The sequence below is a fragment of the Rhinolophus ferrumequinum genome, chromosome 8, assembly GCF_004115265.2.
Source record: "Rhinolophus ferrumequinum isolate MPI-CBG mRhiFer1 chromosome 8, mRhiFer1_v1.p, whole genome shotgun sequence".
Classification (NCBI taxonomy): domain Eukaryota; kingdom Metazoa; phylum Chordata; class Mammalia; order Chiroptera; family Rhinolophidae; genus Rhinolophus; species Rhinolophus ferrumequinum.
This window is the reverse complement of record NC_046291.1, coordinates 7,252,438-7,270,046: the sequence shown is the minus strand read 5'-3', so window position 1 is coordinate 7,270,046 and position 17,609 is coordinate 7,252,438. Positions and strand designations below refer to the sequence as shown.

At 49.2% G+C, this 17,609-nt stretch overlaps 2 protein-coding genes across 3 annotated transcripts in view; both read left to right on the top strand.

Annotated features, from left to right (window-relative positions):
• The first annotated feature begins 1,380 nt into the window (after positions 1-1,380).
• C8H2orf72 (chromosome 8 C2orf72 homolog) lies at positions 1,381-13,228 on the top strand. 2 transcript variants are annotated; one of them, XM_033112919.1, is made up of 4 exons: positions 1,381-2,107; positions 4,723-4,836; positions 8,024-8,059; positions 8,208-8,310. In XM_033112919.1, exons 1-3 carry the CDS (start codon positions 1,501-1,503, stop codon positions 8,026-8,028), a joined length of 726 nt encoding a protein of 241 aa, XP_032968810.1. In that variant the 5' UTR covers positions 1,381-1,500; the 3' UTR covers positions 8,029-8,059; positions 8,208-8,310. The 2 variants fall into 2 exon arrangements, with proteins under 2 accessions (XP_032968810.1, XP_032968809.1); XM_033112918.1 differs by lacking the exon at positions 8,024-8,059 and having other exon boundaries at positions 1,436-2,107; positions 8,208-13,228.
• Positions 13,229-14,877: 1,649 nt separating this feature from the next.
• Positions 14,878-17,609, top strand: part of PSMD1 (proteasome 26S subunit, non-ATPase 1) — a 93,839-nt gene continuing 91,107 nt past the window's right edge. The window contains exon 1 of the mRNA XM_033112209.1: positions 14,878-15,047. Within this exon, the coding sequence (XP_032968100.1) occupies positions 15,032-15,047 (16 nt within the window). The 5' untranslated portion in view covers positions 14,878-15,031. The remainder of the gene's footprint in view (positions 15,048-17,609) is intronic.

Sequence of the window (17,609 nt, the reverse complement as noted above, 5' to 3'; positions counted from 1 at the left end):
GAACTCAACCCTGATTCCAGCCCAGGACTTCCGGCTCCAAATCTTGGGCTTTTCCCACCCATGCCTCTGGATCTCCACCCTGGACAAAGACAGTCCACAGAGGCAAGAGGTCATAGTAACTAGAAACCCAACAAAGATATGGGGTCCTTCCCCCAAATATTGGCTGAACCGTGTCCATCAGATTTAGGACACGGTTGCTTATGCATCTTTGAATCCCCACGGTTTGCACCCAGGAGGTGCTCAAAAAGGTTTTGTTTTATTGATGGACATCCAAACTCTCCAGGAGGAGATGGCTCAGCATAATTATAGGGAGCAGGAAACAGGGTAACTGGAAGAGCGATTGCGGGGTAGATGGCGGAGGAGAGAGCTGAGTATTACCATGTTCTTGACCCAATGGGGCCTTTGGTCTCTACTGTGTAACAGAGGGGACGTACAGAGCCTTGACCAGCCCTGTCCAATGACATAGCCACTAACCACATACAGCTATTTACATTTAATTACAATTAAATAGTATGAAAAATTCAAGTTCCTCAGTTGTACTAGCCAAGTGCTCAGTGATAGCCACGTGTGCATTGGACAGTACAGGTAGTATAAAACACTTCCGCCATCACGGAATGTTCTATTGGACAAAGCTGACCTAGACCCTTAGAACTAAAGGAAACGCATTCCTGCTTCTGACCCCGCCTACAGACAGCTTCTAGTCCCCCCACCCCACAAAGATTAGTGCTCCACATTTGCGCCCCCCCCAGATGTTCTGCTACAGAGGGAGCAGTGCCATCTGCCTTCTTGATTTTCACCCCCCGCCCCCAGTGTCAAGGGCAGTGCCCTGTAAGTAACAAGTATTTGTTGAAATAAGGAGCCCTTAATTAGTTTTTGTTAAATGCTGAAGGCCCAAAAGTTAAGTGACAGAAATAACAGAAGAAACCACTGCTTCCGCTTTCTCGCCCCCTTACTCCCTTCTCTGCACCCCCTTCTCTGGTGCCCACCACCACTACTCCAAAGCAGCACAGTTAGGGGCAGGCCCTGACTCTAAAAGTTCCTGTCCCAAAACCATGTGGACTCCTCAGACATAACTGTTCCAGGTCTCAAACCGATCTAACTTGGGAGGGTGTGTTTGTTCACATGACAGTTTTCTGTCTTCCTCCCCCTTAGGCTGCGCTGCACTTAGTAGGTGCTCAATATTTACTGGGTGGATGGACTGATGAATGAATGAATGCATGCATGAACGAATGAGCGAGCGCACAGCTGTCTCCCCGACCCCCACCCCACCCCGGTCTGCCACAGAGACTGCGGGAGGCGTCACCCTTAGAGGGCTCAGGGAGAAAGCCCCTGCCCCCAGCCCAGCTCCTGGTTGGAGCGCGGAGAGCCCGGCCCGCGGGCCTGGGGTCGGGTCCCGCGCAGCCTTCAGGGGCGTGTCCTCCGGGGCTCGGCGCGGCCGCCAGGAGAGGTCCGCAGCCGCGGCGAGGCTGCTGCGGTCGCGGAGGACTGGCGGCGGCCAGCATGGAGCGCGAGCTGGAGACGCTGGCGGCCCGGCCCGCGCGCCCAGCGGAGCCGCCCTTCCAGGCGCTCGTGGAGGCGGCGGGCGGGCGCGGGCAGGTGCTGCTGGTGGGCGAGCTGTGGGAGCGCGAGCAGAGCCGCGCGCTGCTGCGGGACTTCGCCCGGGCCGTGTTCCCGCCGGAGCAAGCCGCCGGAAAGCCCGGCGACGCGGCCGCCGAAGCCGACGGACCCGAGGCGCCCGGGGCGCGGTGGGCGCCCAGGACGGCAAGGGCCCGCGCCATCTATTCGCCGCTGGTCTTCGTGCTGTGCCGCGCGTTGTCACTGGCCTCCCGGGAGCCGCGGCGCCGCCTGCGGGAGATGCTGCGGGACGTGCGCGACCGGCGGCGGGCTGGTGGGGCGCTGGTCGGGGTGCTGGTGGCGGAGGCCGGGCCCGAGGACGCGGTGGCGCCGGGATTGCGGCTCCTGGAGGCGCTGCTGCGCACCGTATTCGGCCGCCAGGCGGGGGGCCGCGTGCAGGCGGCCGCCTACTGCCCGGGCCACCCCGCCTCCAGCCTGGCTGTCCAAGCGGCCGCTTGCAGAGCCCTGCAAGCCGCCGGGCCCGCGCGACCAGGTGAGGGGGCGCAAGGGCCGGGAGGGCGCGGGCAGGAGGCGCCTGGGGGGATGCCCCCAAGCTGGAACTCTTTAGGCCAGCCTCTCTCATGGTGCACCGAGGTAAACTGAGGCACAGAGAAAGGAGGTGCCTAGCACTAGGCCTCCCACCTAGCGTATAGCCGACCTTGGGTAAGGGGTCGAGTCTATCCTGGCAGGATCCTGAAGGCATGGGAAATACAGGAGGTTAGGAAAGCCGAGGGGACAAGCAGAAGGCAGAGGAGGCTGGTGGAGTGAGGGTTGGGCTGGGCTGGACAAAAATCCGGGAGCTGGGGAGGGGGGTGTCGAGGGGGTGGAGATAGGAAAGAGGTTGCACAAGTTTCAAGGCAGGAGGAGGACGGAATTGGTACTGAGGGGAGGGGATTGGCGGTGCCAGGAGCTCCTAGGACGCTCCGCAGCCAGGGATTCCACCGCGGAGGCTCAGTGTGGAAGCGCTGGGGGGTCACAGGAAAAAGGCAAGGAATAGATGCCGGGACTTGGAGGTGTGGGGAAAAGGTGTGAGGGCCTGAGGGCCCAGACTTTTCTAGTCTCCCCTTGGCTGTGCAGCCACTGCCCTGCCTCCCTCCCTTCCTTTCAAATTCTCCTGAAGTGTGAGGAGGGGAGTGAGGGTCTTTTTCTGCTGCCATCAGCAGAAGGGTCAGAATGTCCTCCATCCTGGTACACCGGGTTTCACAGGAGGTTTCCTGTGTCCCAGAATTAAAATACAGACATTAAGTATGGCTGGATCTGGCAAAGCTGGGAGACGCAGGAGCGTTCTTTGCACTCTCTGTCCTCCTCCTCCAGCACCTGCCCTTCTCCAAGCCCTCCAGCCTTCCCTCTAACCTCTGCCAACTTCTTGCTAAAGAGTTAATAGAGACAGGGCTGTGCTCTGCCTCCCTGGGCACTGGTGTGTTAAGGAGCAAGAACAACCAGGAGATGCCAGATGTGCAGGGGACCTTTTCAAGCAAGGAGACCTCTGATGTCACAAATGTCCCAGACCCACCTGCCAGCAGGCCTGCCTGTGCAAAGGCCATCCCTCTCAGCTGTAGAGCCTGCCCTAACTGCTCCCACACCCACAACTCCTTTATGTTGAGTCTGTGAGGAAGCTGCCTAAACCTGAAACAACACAACCATCATCCTGAAAGACAGGGCGAATGCCCTGAGGTGGATTGTCATTCTGATTGTTGATGCCAGCCCCAGTTGCTGACCTAGCCCCATGGGGGGAAATTTTCTGCCCCCTAATGAGCTGGTGCCTAGAAAATTCTCTGAGCACTTAGTCTCTAAGCCCTCTCCGATTCCCAAGGAACAACTTTTAATCCAACAAAGCCGAGCTTGCTCCCGCCTCCTAAGCTTTTGTACACATTGCAGTTACCTCGCAATGAAAAGCCTTTCCTTTCATCCCTCCTCTTCACCTGACCAATCCCATCTTGTCATTCAGAACAGGATCTCCTCCTCCAGGAAGACTTCCTGGACCCTCCTTACTTGTTTGTATGCCTGAAAGTGAAATCCCAGAACCCGCTCTCCAATCTCTTACCACAGTTTTGTCACGTCCCCTTGTGAGTTTAATCACCACTGTATTCCCATTTCCCGACACCTGCCTGGCATGTCGAATCCTTGCCTCCTTTTCAACAATAACACTTAAGAATATTTTTACACTTTGCAAAGGAATCAATCTTTACTGTGTTAAATTCTTTTCTACTTTTATAAAAACATACCGAATAACATGAAACCTGTCATTAATGACTAAAGATCATGAGTGTAATTTTAACTCGTCCACTCGTTTCTTCCAGGCTTTGGCAGTGAGCTGCACCATATACAGGAGTTGCTAAGGTTTTGCTAGCAATTGCGTCTGGCTTTTTCAAGTTTTCCAGTCTCTTTCCTCACTGCTTCCCGGCTATTCTTACACTTTTATTTTGGTTGCCTGCCTCTTGGCATGCCCTTTTACCCAGTTTATTCCTAATCTAGCTGCCTTTGGGTTGAAAAACTAAGGATCCAGTCTTGTTAGAACTGGGTGCAAATTAAGAAGAAATAGGCCCTGAGTAAAGAATTAGGAAAAAGGATTTTCTGTGTTTTGACTGCCTAGCGTCCTTTTTTAAAACTCTGTGGCAGTTGCCTTATTCCAGATGGTTGGGGCTCTCAGGTGATCTCCTGATAACATAGGTGGTACTATATATAATAAGGAAACTAGAATCAACATGTAATTGTTTTGTGTGTGATTATCAAAAAAGATTCAATCTGTTCCTATTAAGAAATAGTTTGAAATAAAAATCGGGGAAATTACTGCTCCTTTAGTATTTCCTTTGTTACTATGTAATTGTAATTCATTTCATGCCATTCTTGTTACTGTATTACTGTAGTTTCCCCATCATGGTACCTACGCCATAGGGTTTTTGTGAGGATGAGATGATACAATATATATAATCTTTTTTTTTTTTTAAGTACAAAAACCGTGGGGTCAGAATCTTTGTTTATTTTAATCAGACCGTTGAAACTAGGGCAGTTGACAGTTGAAGCTCTTTGGTTTGCTGAACAGAAAATCTCTCAGTCGAGTCAAGCACCCTCTGACCTGCTGCCTCTGGGACTTTGTGTTCCTTCTAGAGGAAGGAGCCTGGGAGAGACCCGGCCTCCCCACGCTGCTGGCGTGCTTTTCCTGGGGTCCTTGGAGCCGGGGGAAGAACCCGGATGCCACTTCCCCCAGTGGCCCAGCTCAGGGTGAGTGTGTCACTTTCCTGGCCTCCTGGACCCTGAGATCTGGGCGCTTAGGATTATGGGAGTGATCACATGCACACAGGGACCTTAGGGAGAGAATGGACATGCATCATGGGGCACTTACCGTGTGGGTGTGGGTGTTAGTGAAGTGCTGTGTTCCCACCACCCGGTAGTGGTACACAGGCTGGGTCAGCAGGTCTCCAGCCTCAGGAGTCTAAGCCTTGTGAGGCCATGTGGGCAGGGTTGTATGCAAATGTCGGCCACATGTGTGGTAGGGCACTAGGAGCCAGATGCACAGTCTCACAGAAAAAGTGACATTTGAGTGGGGGTCAGAGGATCTTCTTAGGCAGAAATGGGAAGATCTGAAGAAGGAGCACCATAAACAAAGGTGTGACAGCATGAGGTCATGCTCAGAAAAGGGACCCCTGTCAAGAATGCCAGGGATGAGGTGCAGAAGGAGAGACTGGTGAGGACTGAGGCTGACGAGGAAAGTTGGGACCACGTCGGGGCCTAGATCTGAGTCTCTCAGGAATAGTGAGCCACTGGTGCTTTCTGAGCAAGGGTGTGGATAGGAGGGGTGTGTTTAGAGATCATGACTGGACCGCAGGAGCAGGGAGCGACGAGAGGCAGAGCCCAGCCAGGAGGGAACTAACTGCGTAGTCCCAGGAGGGACCATACACAGCCTGGACCCAAGGGGGCCAGTGTCGGAATGGAGCTCACCCACCCTCGAGCCATTTCTAGGGTAGAATCATCAAGCTGCTACGTGGAGGTGAGGGAGAAGGTAAAGCAAAAGAACTTTGCGAGGTCAACAGGCGCACCCAATCAGGTAGGCGGAGTGTGCTGTGACTGAGATAGGACGTAAGGTCATTTGCTGCTTAACCTCGAGGACCATGCTGAGAAATGCATCTTAGGTGATTCCGTTGTGGGAATATCACAGAACGCACTCACACAAACCTAGATGGTACAGCCTACGAGACTCCTAGGCTCTGTGGGGTAGCCTATTGCTCCTAGGCTACAAGCCTGGACAGCCTGTTAACTGTACAAAACAACACAAGGTGAAAGCAAGCACAAGAGAAAATGGTGCAATTGAGAGATGCAGTAAATACGAGATGTACGAGGCTGCTGCCGGTGTAACACATTATACTGTTTTACAGCAAACTTTTTTATTTTGCGAGTAGAAAGAGTCTAAAGTAACAATAAAAAGTATAGTATAGTATTATAAATACATAAGCCAGTAACATAGTCATTTCTTATCATTATCAAGTATTATGTACTGTACATAATTGTATGTGGTAGAATTTTATACAACTGACAGCACAGTAGGTCATTGTGGGGCGTATGACTGTACTCAGGGGAGCAGGTTGTAACCAGCTGACTGTACATGACCCCCACCCCCAAAGTGTACTGAACAGTGAAGCTTTGTTACAGAAACAATGAGTAGTGCTTTAAAATGAAATTTTATTATGTCCCTTAAAAAAAAATAATTAGTTGATTTATCAATCTTCTATTACTGAGTAGCAAATAACCACACATTTAGCAGCTTAAAACAACACCCATTTATTCTTTCACACTTTCCAAGGTCAGGAGTCTGGGCAGGGCTTAGCTGGGCCTTTTCTGTTCAGGGCCTCACAAAGCTGCCTCAAGGTGGGCCGGGCTGCATTCCTTTCTGGAGCCTCGTCCTCCTTCAAGTTCACGTGGTTGTTGGCAGAATTCATTTCTTTGCCACTGTAGTACTGAGGTCCCTGTGTTCTTGCTGGCTGTCAGCTACAAGAGGCCTAGCAGTTCCCTCACAGGCCCTCTCACAACAGGCAGCTGCTTCTTGGATCAGCAGGGGCTCTCCGGGCTCCTAGAATGTACGGTAATCACCAGAGTGGCTCTCCATCACCTTTGTCATCCACAGTGCCCAAATCAAGGGAGTGATTCTCCCACCATATTCACAGATCCCAGCCACACTCCAAAGGAAGGGGAGTACGCAGGATGAGTACACCAAGGGGTAACATTCTTGGGGGCCATCTTTGAATTCTGGCTATCAGTTGAGAGCTCAAAAAATGCAAAAGGAACACAAATATTTAAAAAATCATTCCCTGAATTCCATTACTCAAAGATAACCACAAGTCCATATTTTGGGGTACACCATTCTGTCTGTCTATCTATCTCTATCTCCTTGTACTATTTAAATTTTAATAAATTTACTTCTGTATAATATATAAATCATCTACATCAGATATTTGAAATATTTAATCGCAAAAATGTTAGCTTCAGCCTCTCCATCATCATTTTGAATGTATCTGGAAACTAAAGGAAAGAAAAAAAATCAAAGGAATCAAACAATGTTACATAAATCTTCAATAACTATCCTCTGTAACATATTTTGAATTGTTTAATCTCCTGTAGAAGTGAATATACTAAAATGCAAATTGCATTAATAGACTATACCTATGCATTTATTATATATAATAATATGGAAGTATGCATACATGCAGACATTTATACATACTGTTTCGGGATCTGCTTTCTTCATCAATAATATATCATGACTATGCAATAGTCCATGGCAATAATTATATGTCAACATCTTTTATCTTTTTTTTTGAGGTAATTTTAGATTCACATGGAATTGTAAGAAATCATACAAAGAGATCCTGTGTACACTTCACCCAATTTCCCCCAATAGTAACATCTTGCAAAACTGTAAGATAATATCACAACTGAGATATTGACACTGAAACAATCCACAGATCTTATTCAGATTTCCCCAGTTTTACTTGGACTTATTTGTGTGTGTGTGTGTGTGTGTGTGTGTGTGTGTGTGTGTGTGATTAGTTCTATGGAACTTTAGACATCATTTTTAATATCTGAATCCCATTATCTGGGTGAACTACAGTTTATTCAACCAATCTCTTTTGTTGGACCTTGAATCAACTGGGACGTAACTGATTTGTTGCAGGTAAAGAAACCGCGACTCCAACTAGCATAAGCAACAAGGGCATTCATTATCTCACCTAAAAGACAGTCTAGAGGGAGAGTCAGCTTCAGACTGACTCTGGTTGGTTCAGGGGCCCAGTGACCCCATCCAGGACCCAGATTCTTTCCTTCTCTGTGCTGGGCCATCCTAAGTGTGGTTTCATCCTTAGGCTCGGAGCAAGGTGGCTGCAGCAGTTCCACTAATTATTCCTAATTATTTCCTTAGGATAAAATCCTAGAAGTGGAATTGCTGGGTCAAAGGGTATGTACATTTTTAAGGTTTTTGATACTCATTTTGTTGTATTTTTTAAGTAGATAGTCACTGAGGCCAATTTCCTCCCTTTCATTCTTAGCTTATCCACTCATATACTTTATCTTCTGACTGGGTGATTCCATCTCTTGTGTTCCAGGTACCTTCCAGGACCCTGAGGAGGAGCTGGCACTGACAGCCTTATTTCCCAACAGAGACTGTGAGGATCCTGGAAAGGATTCGAGAGCCTGTGATGGAGTTGTTCACACTCCTGCTGAGCCCACTGGAGACTTGAGATGAAGTCTGGACCCCTGCGCTGCCCCAACTCTAACCTGCAGACTGGGGGGCTGGCTCCTTCTCATGGAGCCCAATGCCTCCATGTAGACCTTGGGATGGCAGTAGCTACGAAGGCCCCACCTGCTGGGGGCCTCACTGACAGTTACCAACAAGGCAGCAGGATTTACTAAGCTAAGCTGGACCTAGGGAAACGTGTCATCGGGAACCTGCCCCCATCTCGCATTTGGTCACTCTCTGGTTACACTGAGATTGTTTTTTTTTTTCTCTGTGCCTTGTTTTTTCTATGCCCTTGAGACAGATGGCTGTCTGCTTTGAGGCTCTGCGGTGCTGTGGCATATTTGCATGAGCATCCGTCATTTTAAGTGCAGCTGGAAAGAACCCTGGACCAGAATTCATCAGATAAGGAGGGAGGGCCTTGGACCTGTCACTCAACCAGGAGCCAGGCTACCCCTCCAGGCAGCACTGGAACTGTGTGTGTGTGTGTGTGTGTGTGTGTGTGTGTGTGTGTGTGTGTGTGTGTGTGTTGGGAGGGTCACTGACTGTGGGGCGCCCCTGGCATTTAGTAGGCATCTCATATTGTGTAGGACAATCTCCAACAGCACAGAGATTGTTCCACTCAACATATCAATCACAGCACCTTTGAGAAACTCTGGATGAGCCAGTCTCTTCCCTGTCAAATTCTAGTGTGAATCCCCCAGAGCAGAGAGGGTTGGGCTTCCTGGGACCTTGGCTCCCAAGCAAGCCAGACTAAAGACTGCATTGCCACATGGGGGGGCCTGTGGGGTCAGAGACAAGATACTGCATTGCTGCAGGCCCAGGGCAGAAATAGCCATGCACATCTGTGAAAAGAAAGAGCCCTTTTTCTTCCTCATGTTGACATTGACTTTTAGTGCCAAGTCCTTTGAGAATAAAGATGCCAGGAACTGCTCAGAGCACCAAACAGAAGGAAAGTTAGGGGTATAGATTAATACAAGGGCATAGGACTTGCTCTCAATCTCAGGTCCTAACTCAAGGTCAAAGTCGACCCAGCCGAGAGGTGCTGAGTTCCTGAATCCTTTTTTCTGTATGGATGAGTCAGACAGGGTTGATGATGTTCCCTTAAAAGCCAGGAAGGCCATCTGTTCACTCAGAGAGGGAACTCTGCATTACCTCCTTTGTCTTCCTTGCCTGCCTCTGGAGAAATCCAGTCTTTGGAATGGCAAGGACAGCTCCTGATTTTCCCTGGTAGGAAGTACTATCTAAAGGGAAGTAGCTCAATTTATTCATTCATGCTTGATTCACTCAGCAGACATGCAGTTGTGCCTACTATTTACCCAGTGACCTGCCAAGTGCTGCATAACTTCCTTTAGTTATTTCAGCTCTCTCTCTGATGGTGCCAAAATGTGGAATGGGAAAACTGTGGCTGAGGGGTTCTGGGATGTTAAGAGCAGCCTTCTCTGCTCGATGCCTCAAATTTATTCTCTGTAATAGGGAGCCTAATCCCTAGTAGTGTGAGGACAGGTAGGTGGATATCTTATTTGGGGTGGGTTGGCAGCAGTTATTTTAATAATGCAAAGCTCTCTCACCAAGAGAAGGGTCCAGCTGACTTCTACACAAGAATGAACTCAATGAATTACTGTTGATTTTGTTTTAGAATGGGGAAACTGGTATCTTTGAAGCTGCTATATTTTTCCATTTATCCATTAATTTCTTTGCAATGCTTTGGTCAGAAATTTTTTACTTGATGTGGGGAGGTAGCTTTTTTTAAGTTAGGAAATTGTCTGAGGCCAAAGTTATTATACAAGGCAGCAGCCTCTGATGTGTTTAAAAACTTATGAGTTCGTTGCCAATATTTGAAAGTTGGGAGACTGCACATAAAAAAGCCAGTTTTGGGGGTGGAAGGTGAGGCATACCGTCATCTCCATTTTGCTATAATCCCACCCCCCAACACATGAGTCCCTCTCCCATCCACCCACCCCACCCCTCTACTGCACTTCACTCATATATGCTCCCTGCCGGGCCCTGGTCCTGGTGGGCATTTGAGTTTGCAAGCTTTTGATGTAAAGGGTAGGTTACACGTTTTTTCCATTACCTTCAGTACTTCCTGTGAATAGTTGAAGACAGAGGTGTTTCTTTTATTGAGAGTTGGGTTCTGCCTCTCAATTGATAAAGACAGGGCTGAGATGCTTCTGGGCCCATCTTGGCTTTCTTGAGACATGGCTAAGCTAAGCACCATCCATTAAGAACAATCTAGTTGCCCTTTTCTAGCAGACAGAAGAGTTAGGTAGGTGCTAGAAGGGATCACCTTGGTGGTGAATCTCTTCTCCCAAGGTCTATTACAAGGCATAAAGGTTGGGATGGGCTTGCCTGAGTGGACCTTGGATTAGGTCAGTGGTACCAGGAGCCTTTGGCAAAGAGCCTGCAGTCAGGGCACAGTCTGGTCTCTTGGATACTAATCTTTCTAATATGGCAGTAATTGTACTGCTTCTGAACTTGAATCGGTAATTCCTTTATCTAATAAAACCAAACAGTACCTCATTGCTGTCTAGTCAAAACCAGAATGGGTCTTCCCCTTTATTTTCATAAGATGTCCCTTGCAGGAGCACTTGGGAACAGACCATTCGCAAATGGGAACCTCTGGAATAGTCTGGCCTGAAAGTCCCCCAGTTCTGCCCTGGGTGACATCTCTACAGCCCTATTGGCTGCAGTTAGAAAGTAAATATTTTTAAAGAGATTTTTTTTGAAAGATGGCATTTAGCTTGGTATTTAAGGGTGTGTGTGTGTGTGTGTGTGTGTGTGCACGCACACATGTTTAACGAGATAAAATGGCCTTAACTAAGTCTCAGAGAGCCCTTTAGAATATCTGTGTCACAGTTTCTTCTCAAAGTATTTGTCTCCAAGACTTACCACACAAGAAGAGTTCTTTGGTTGTCAAACCAAAAGCAAGCAAACCTGTAAAGGGGCCAAGGGCTGATGCCCCCCAAACCTGTGATCTAAACAAGGCCTTACCCCAGACAGGGGAACCAGTCGATGATGGCCACACGAGCCTGAGATGACAGCCACATGAGCCTGAAAGCAGTCTCCACCTCAAAACCAAGTGACAAGGCTGGTTCCCTGTGGCCAGGAGGCCTGCACTTTTTCCTCTAGGGTAGTAAACACATCCAGCTTAGTGAAAGAAGCTGGTTGTTTTGTACCGAAGGGCTGCATAACCCCTTGTGACCTGGTTTTGTGTGTTAGTGAATCGAAGATTGAGACGGACATGGAGTTTGGCCTGGGCAACCTGCCACTTGTACTCATATAACCTTGGAGTTCAAGGGGAAATGGGGTACGAAGCAGGGTGGACAACCGGGATCCTGCATGAACCCCTCAGATGCCTTTGGCCCTTGAGCCTGAGCCCTCCAGTTACATTAGGGCTGCCTAATTGGGAGCAGAGGTAAGCCTCCCCCTCCCGGGCCATGCTGTGGGTCATGCGTACCAGAGTGTGGGAGCGCTCTGGTTCAAAGGTGGGCTGGGCATTGGGGCCACTCCCTGAGTACCCCATCCCCAGCTGGGGCTCCTGCTGCAAATGCAGACCCGCGCCTGCCTGTCCCTTGACCAGTGAGAGTCAGAGATGCTCAGGTAGGAGTTCCGATTTTAAGTCTTAGTCAGGCTTGCCGCTGTCCTGCTCTGAACTTATTTGGAGTAATCAGGCGTTTGGCTTAGTCCTTGTGACCAAGCCCTCATTTTGAGTCCTGGTTGTAGAAATTGGGTCTCCATCTTGTCGCCTTGAGTGCCTTCTCTCCCTCACTGCTCATCGAGGTCTAATCAGAGCAGGTTGTTGCCTTGGATCAGTACCCTAAGCCCAGACTACTCTTACCCTGACCACCTACCATCCCAGGTATATTGCCTGCTCTAGAACTCCCAGCTGCCAGGGCAGCCGCTCCCAGCCCCTTGGTCCCTGACAGGAGAGAGTCTCACCTTCAGCCTCTACCACCTCGTCTGATCTGGCCCAGCATGTGCCAGCACCAAAGAGCAGGCAAGCCTGAGAAGCAGGCCAAAAAGCCAGGCCTACGTGGGAGGCCAGAGGGAACGAGACCTCGGGTGGGTCTAGACCAGCCCGGCTGAGGAGAACTTGAACACCAGGCACATCTGTAGCTTTAGATTTTTCTGGCAGCCACATTGGAAGAACAAAAAGAAACAGGGGAAATTAATTTTAAAAATATATTTTATTTAGCCCAATATGTCCAAAATAGTATTTCAACTGCAAATACTAAAATGTAATAAGACATTTTGCATCTTTGAAATCCTGTAAGAATTTTACAACCTGCAGCCCAATTCAGATACTAAATTTTTATCCAAAATACTTGATCTGTATTTAGATGTTAATTGTATAGTTGAAAAAATAGATACACATCTTCAATTTGTTTCATATATACTTAAAAGTTTTCCTATAATTGAATTGGGTATCAATCTTTCAATTTCAATGAAACAAAATTAAATTTAAAATCAGTTCCTGAGTTGCACTAGCCGCATTTCAAGTGCTTGATAGCACCTGTGGTTAGTGGCTGGGATGGGACGGAGAGAGTTTGGAACACGGGAAACGGGCAGGAGACCTGTCCTAGGTGTTCACCGTGGCTCCTCCCACCCCTGGCCACTAGCCCAGAGCTGGCTGGTCATCCCAGACCCGCAGCAAAGGGACCACAGTGGTTTCCAGTACCAGCTCGCTCAGGGAAACCTTCCTTCTGGTTGCCCTCCTGGGCACCATCCTTAGAGGGAGGGTCGCGGATGGCTTCCCGGGTCCTTTTTCGCCTCAGTGCACCCAGGCCAGTTCCTTTGCTGGCCAGGCGTTTCCTTCCAACCAAATACCCACCCACGGGAGGCCCGTGTCACTGGATGGGTTTCACATTTCTGCTTCCATGAATAAATGCTTTTACTCCAAAAGCATGTGGCATGAATGATGTACGTGAAGCAACCACTAGCTTCCTGGCCAGTCCTGGTGACATAAGATCTGAGTTTATTGAGCACTGTTCTATGCCAGGCCCTTGATGAGAGAGCACATCCCCTCACAGCCGCCTTGCCAGGTAGGTGGACCCGCTCCCTCTACGGCAGGGCTTCAGTGACCACACCGCCACAGCGCTTCTAGGTGGCAGAAAAGGGAAATGATCTTGCGTCTCCTGGCTCCAACGCCTGCTCTTTCCACCTCATCACGCTGCAGCTCAAAAAGCAATCAAGCCCGATTTTTGACAGTTGGGCCGAACCCACCTATAACCTAGGATTTAAATGCCGGGAGGCCAGGAGTTTGGGGGCAGGGGTAGGTGGTCACCCGGCGCACGCCGGTTCTGGAGTTCCCGCCTTGTGCAGAGCACTGTGACCACTAGAGGGCGCCGCGCGGGTCAGGGAGCTAGATGCTCCCAGCAAGTTTAGAACTGAATCCTGTTCAAGGTGGGCACACTGGCAAAGAAAGCGCCGGGTCACGGTTTCCTCCCTTCACCCTGAGGGAGGCCCCGCCCTGCCCATACCTGTGTGAGCCCACTGCTGTCCTCGTTTGGGCTTTGAGACGTTTTGTGTCACTCCTATAGTTGGAGGGAGATCGCTGTTTATGAACAGAGCACTCGGTAAGAATTCTTCCCGTGATTTTACTAAGCCCTAAATCTTCCCTGAAAATATATAGAGCCCGTTTCAGAGTCTTGGAGAGGGCAGGGTATGAGAGACATAGTTATGAGATCTAGCCAGTGCCAAAAACTAACTGACCCTGTGTTCATCCATTTATCCAACAAACATTTATTGAGCACTTACTATGTGCCTCATACTGTGCTCGTTACTGTAGGGGACGCAGATGAATAAGATGTGGCCGTGCCCTTGAGTAGTTCCTTGTTCAGTTGGGAAATGGGCAAAGAGACGTGACTATAGCTGTAGTGGCTGGTGACCCTGTGGAACTGGCTTTCCCTTTCTGGGTCTCAGAGTCCATAATTTTTAGATTGTTCCCTGTAAGTAGGGCCATTTTAAAAGATCTTTAAGGGTCCCACCTGATAGGTCGAACGTATTAAAACATTCCCCATCCCACTTTAAACACAATTTGTATATAACCTTGAACCTTAAACATTTTGGTTTGCATTTGCTGGTTGACACAGTATCATGTTTTGTAGACAATTAAAGCTTTCTAAAATTTGAAAAAAAGGAAAACGGTGTTTGCCCCATCCTCACCCTGCCTCCCAAAGGCTTGGCTGGGTGGGCGCTGCAGTGAGACCTCCCACGCAGCAGGAGGCGCTGCGGGCACCGCTCGTACCTCCCTTCAACACACTTTAAGCAATGGCGGGTGATGGTGTGTGTGGAAGGGGGGTGGCGGGGGGGAGGGTCCTCTCTCTAGGGGTGGCCATTCTGAAGCCTGATCTCAGGTACAGATGAGTGTTTCCACCCCGCCGGAGCTTTGACCTCGAAGAGGATTAAAGAAAACAATGGAGCTCTCTGCGCACCCTTCCGCGAGGGACGGTGCGGCGCGGAAGACGCAGGCCGGGGGAGAACTCGCGCCGGGCGGCAGGCGGGGCGCTGGGCAGCCCCTGGACGGGCGGGGTCCTGGGCGAGAAGTGAGCCGGCGGCCTGAAGAGGCGACTGACTGAGCTGGGCACCGGGGCAGTGAAGAGGCGCGGCGGAGCAAGTGGCCCTGAGCTGACAGATACACTGCGGGGCTGGAACCGCGAGCGAGCGGGCGAGCGAGTGCAGGGCGCAGCCATGATCACCTCAGCCGGTGAGTGCCACCGCAGCCGGCGCGGACAGGGAAGAGCCGCCGCGCCGGCTTTTAGCTGAGTCAGGGCCGGTGACTGGGCACCTCCCGGCGGAGCGCCGGCCTGCGCGGCCGCTCGCTGCCCAAGGCCCACTCCCGGCACGGGGGCTGGCAGTCTGGCCGGGCATCACTGCGAGCCCCGCGACCCCTCCCGCTCCGGGGAATGGCGCTGAGTCGCCCGCCTTGGCATCTCTCCCCAGTCACACCCCCGTGCCCGCACCCTGTGGGCTTCTTGAGCCCGTTTTCGACCCGGAGGAGTTTTCCATAATTCTGTCCGTCCCGAAATGGGCCGTGTGGGGCAGTCCGATCCCAGGGCTTGCTCGCAGGGGGTTGGGACGGAACGGTTCCCCTGGGCGGCCGGACAGTAAGACAGTAGTTCCACCCCCCGAGAGCTTCAGCTCCGTTCTCCCGAGAGTGACACCTGAAATGAGGTTGGAGGGGGTCGGTTCGGGGTCTCCTCCAAGGGTATTCAGTTGCAGCACCCAGAGGGCTTCTGTGCTCCGTGAAGACAGCGCTGGGAACGCAGCGTTATACCGAGAAGCAGCCTGTGGTTGTGAGGCTGGGCGCACAGTACATAAATATCCTGCGCTGAATGAAGAAAGAACTCATGGCCGTCGAGTAGGTTTCGTCGCGTACGTGGATTCCTGCCAGGACGTTTATCTAAAATGGGATCCACTGTAGACATCAAGTTCAAGGGAGGACTTTTAAACCCCTGCTACAGATGGATTTGTTTATAGCTGTGCACAGCCTTGGGGCTTTTCTTTCCTTGCCTGCTCACACGCCCCTTTTTCGGCCTCTTCACCCTACACTTGTCCCACAAGTATTCTGTTGTAAACAAGCGGTGATCAGAAGACAGTAACTTGTACTTGTAAGGAGCTCAAACCCGTATTTTTATGAGAATTGCTTATAGAAACTGGTGGAGAGGCGGGGAGACGTAACAGTCATTTTCAAAGATTTGAAGAGGTGTCACCGATACTTGAAATTAGATATTTGTCTCCACGAATTAGAAGTGATTGGGAGATGAATTTTAGTTTAATATAAGGAAGAGCTTTACCAGTCAGCACTCTCTAAAGATAAAATAAGCACTAAATTGCTGGCCACCTGTAAATGAAGACGTCATTCCATTTCAAGGCTACCCATTAACACTGATTTTTGCCCAAACCTTACCTTCATGTCTTGCCTGGGTTATGGAAACAGCTTTAGGACTTTGTTTTTCTACCATTACTTCCATATAGTGTATTCTTGTTGTAGTCGGAGTATTCTTTTTAAAACTTCAATCACGTAGTATTTCTCTGCTGCAAATCCTCCAGTGTTTTCCATTGTGTTTAGAGTAAAATCCAGATTCTTAACCAAAGACCTCGTGAGCTGAGTCCTGCCTTTTGTACTGCTGCTCGCTCACTGCACCCTACTCATGCTGGCCTTTCTATGCTTGGAAGATTCCATTTCTGTCCTACCTCAGGGCCCCTGCACATTCTATTCCTTCTTTCTAGACTCCTCAAGTTTTTCCTTAGCTTCTCTATCTCTAATCTCAGTTCAAATGTTAGTCTTTCCTGATCGTTTTGTTAAAACATGTTGCCTCTTTCCCCCTTTGCTGTCCCTTGCCTTCATCGCTGTCCTGTAATTACTTGGTTTGTTTACTTGTCTGATTACTGTCTTTCTCCAGTAGAATTTTGGGCGGGAAACTTGGTGTTTTCATAATTCTTAGAACATTGCCTAGCAGATGGCAGAAGTTCAGAAGTATGTCTTGAATGAAGTGATCAGTCAACTAATCAAATCAATAAATCAGTCCCTAGAGTATTTTAAGTAGAGGCTGAAAAAGTATTTGGTGGGAATATAATAGAATTTAAATCTATCAAGTATGGCAGGAGTAATGATTTTTAAGTCCTACCCTGAGACTCTGTGATGACAGTATGTTGTGTATTTGTTACTCTCGTTTGTTAAATTTACTGAATTTCTGATCACCTTCTGCTCCAAACCTTGTGTCACCTTTTTTCCTATCCTTTGAATCACATTGGCATAGGATCTGTCCCAGGTGCTAAACAAGATAGCGTCATGGTTCAGGTGTGGATTAATCCGATTATTCAGTCATTTATCTGCTAGGCACTAAGAACACAGTAGTGAATAAGAGATCATCATATACTGTTAAGTTTTTCATGAGGCTTGATGTGGAAAGGGAGTTGAGAGATAGGGATAAGTGGTTGCTGGAGGGAGATGTGAAACTGAGTTTTGTTCTTGTTGTTTTTGTTTTTAACAATATAGGCACATAAAAGAAAATTATGCTAAAAAGCTTTAAAACAATAGTCTCCCACTCACTCCTCTTTTCCCTTGGTCATCCCCAGAGGCAACCATTTTCAACTTTTAAGCTGTTTCTTCTGGAACATATCTCCATATTTATAAATAATATCCAAATATTATAAATTGATCTAACAATTTTAGATAATGTGTATCTGCTGATTTCCTATTACAGCATGAGGTTTTTTAGCATCCTTAAACCTTTCCTATTCCCTGTCTCCCACCCCCATCTAA

Bases quoted from the DNA above. Each gene is read 5' to 3' on its own strand.
- C8H2orf72 (XM_033112918.1), top strand. From the start codon at position 1,501: ATGGAGCGCGAGCTGGAGACGCTGGCGGCCCGGCCCGCGCGCCCAGCG. The intron at 2,108-4,722 runs GTGAGGGGGCGC...TGTTCCTTCTAG, and splicing joins CGCCGGGCCCGCGCGACCAG to AGGAAGGAGCCTGGGAGAGA. The intron at 4,837-8,207 runs GTGAGTGTGTCA...CTTGTGTTCCAG, and splicing joins CCCCAGTGGCCCAGCTCAGG to GTACCTTCCAGGACCCTGAG.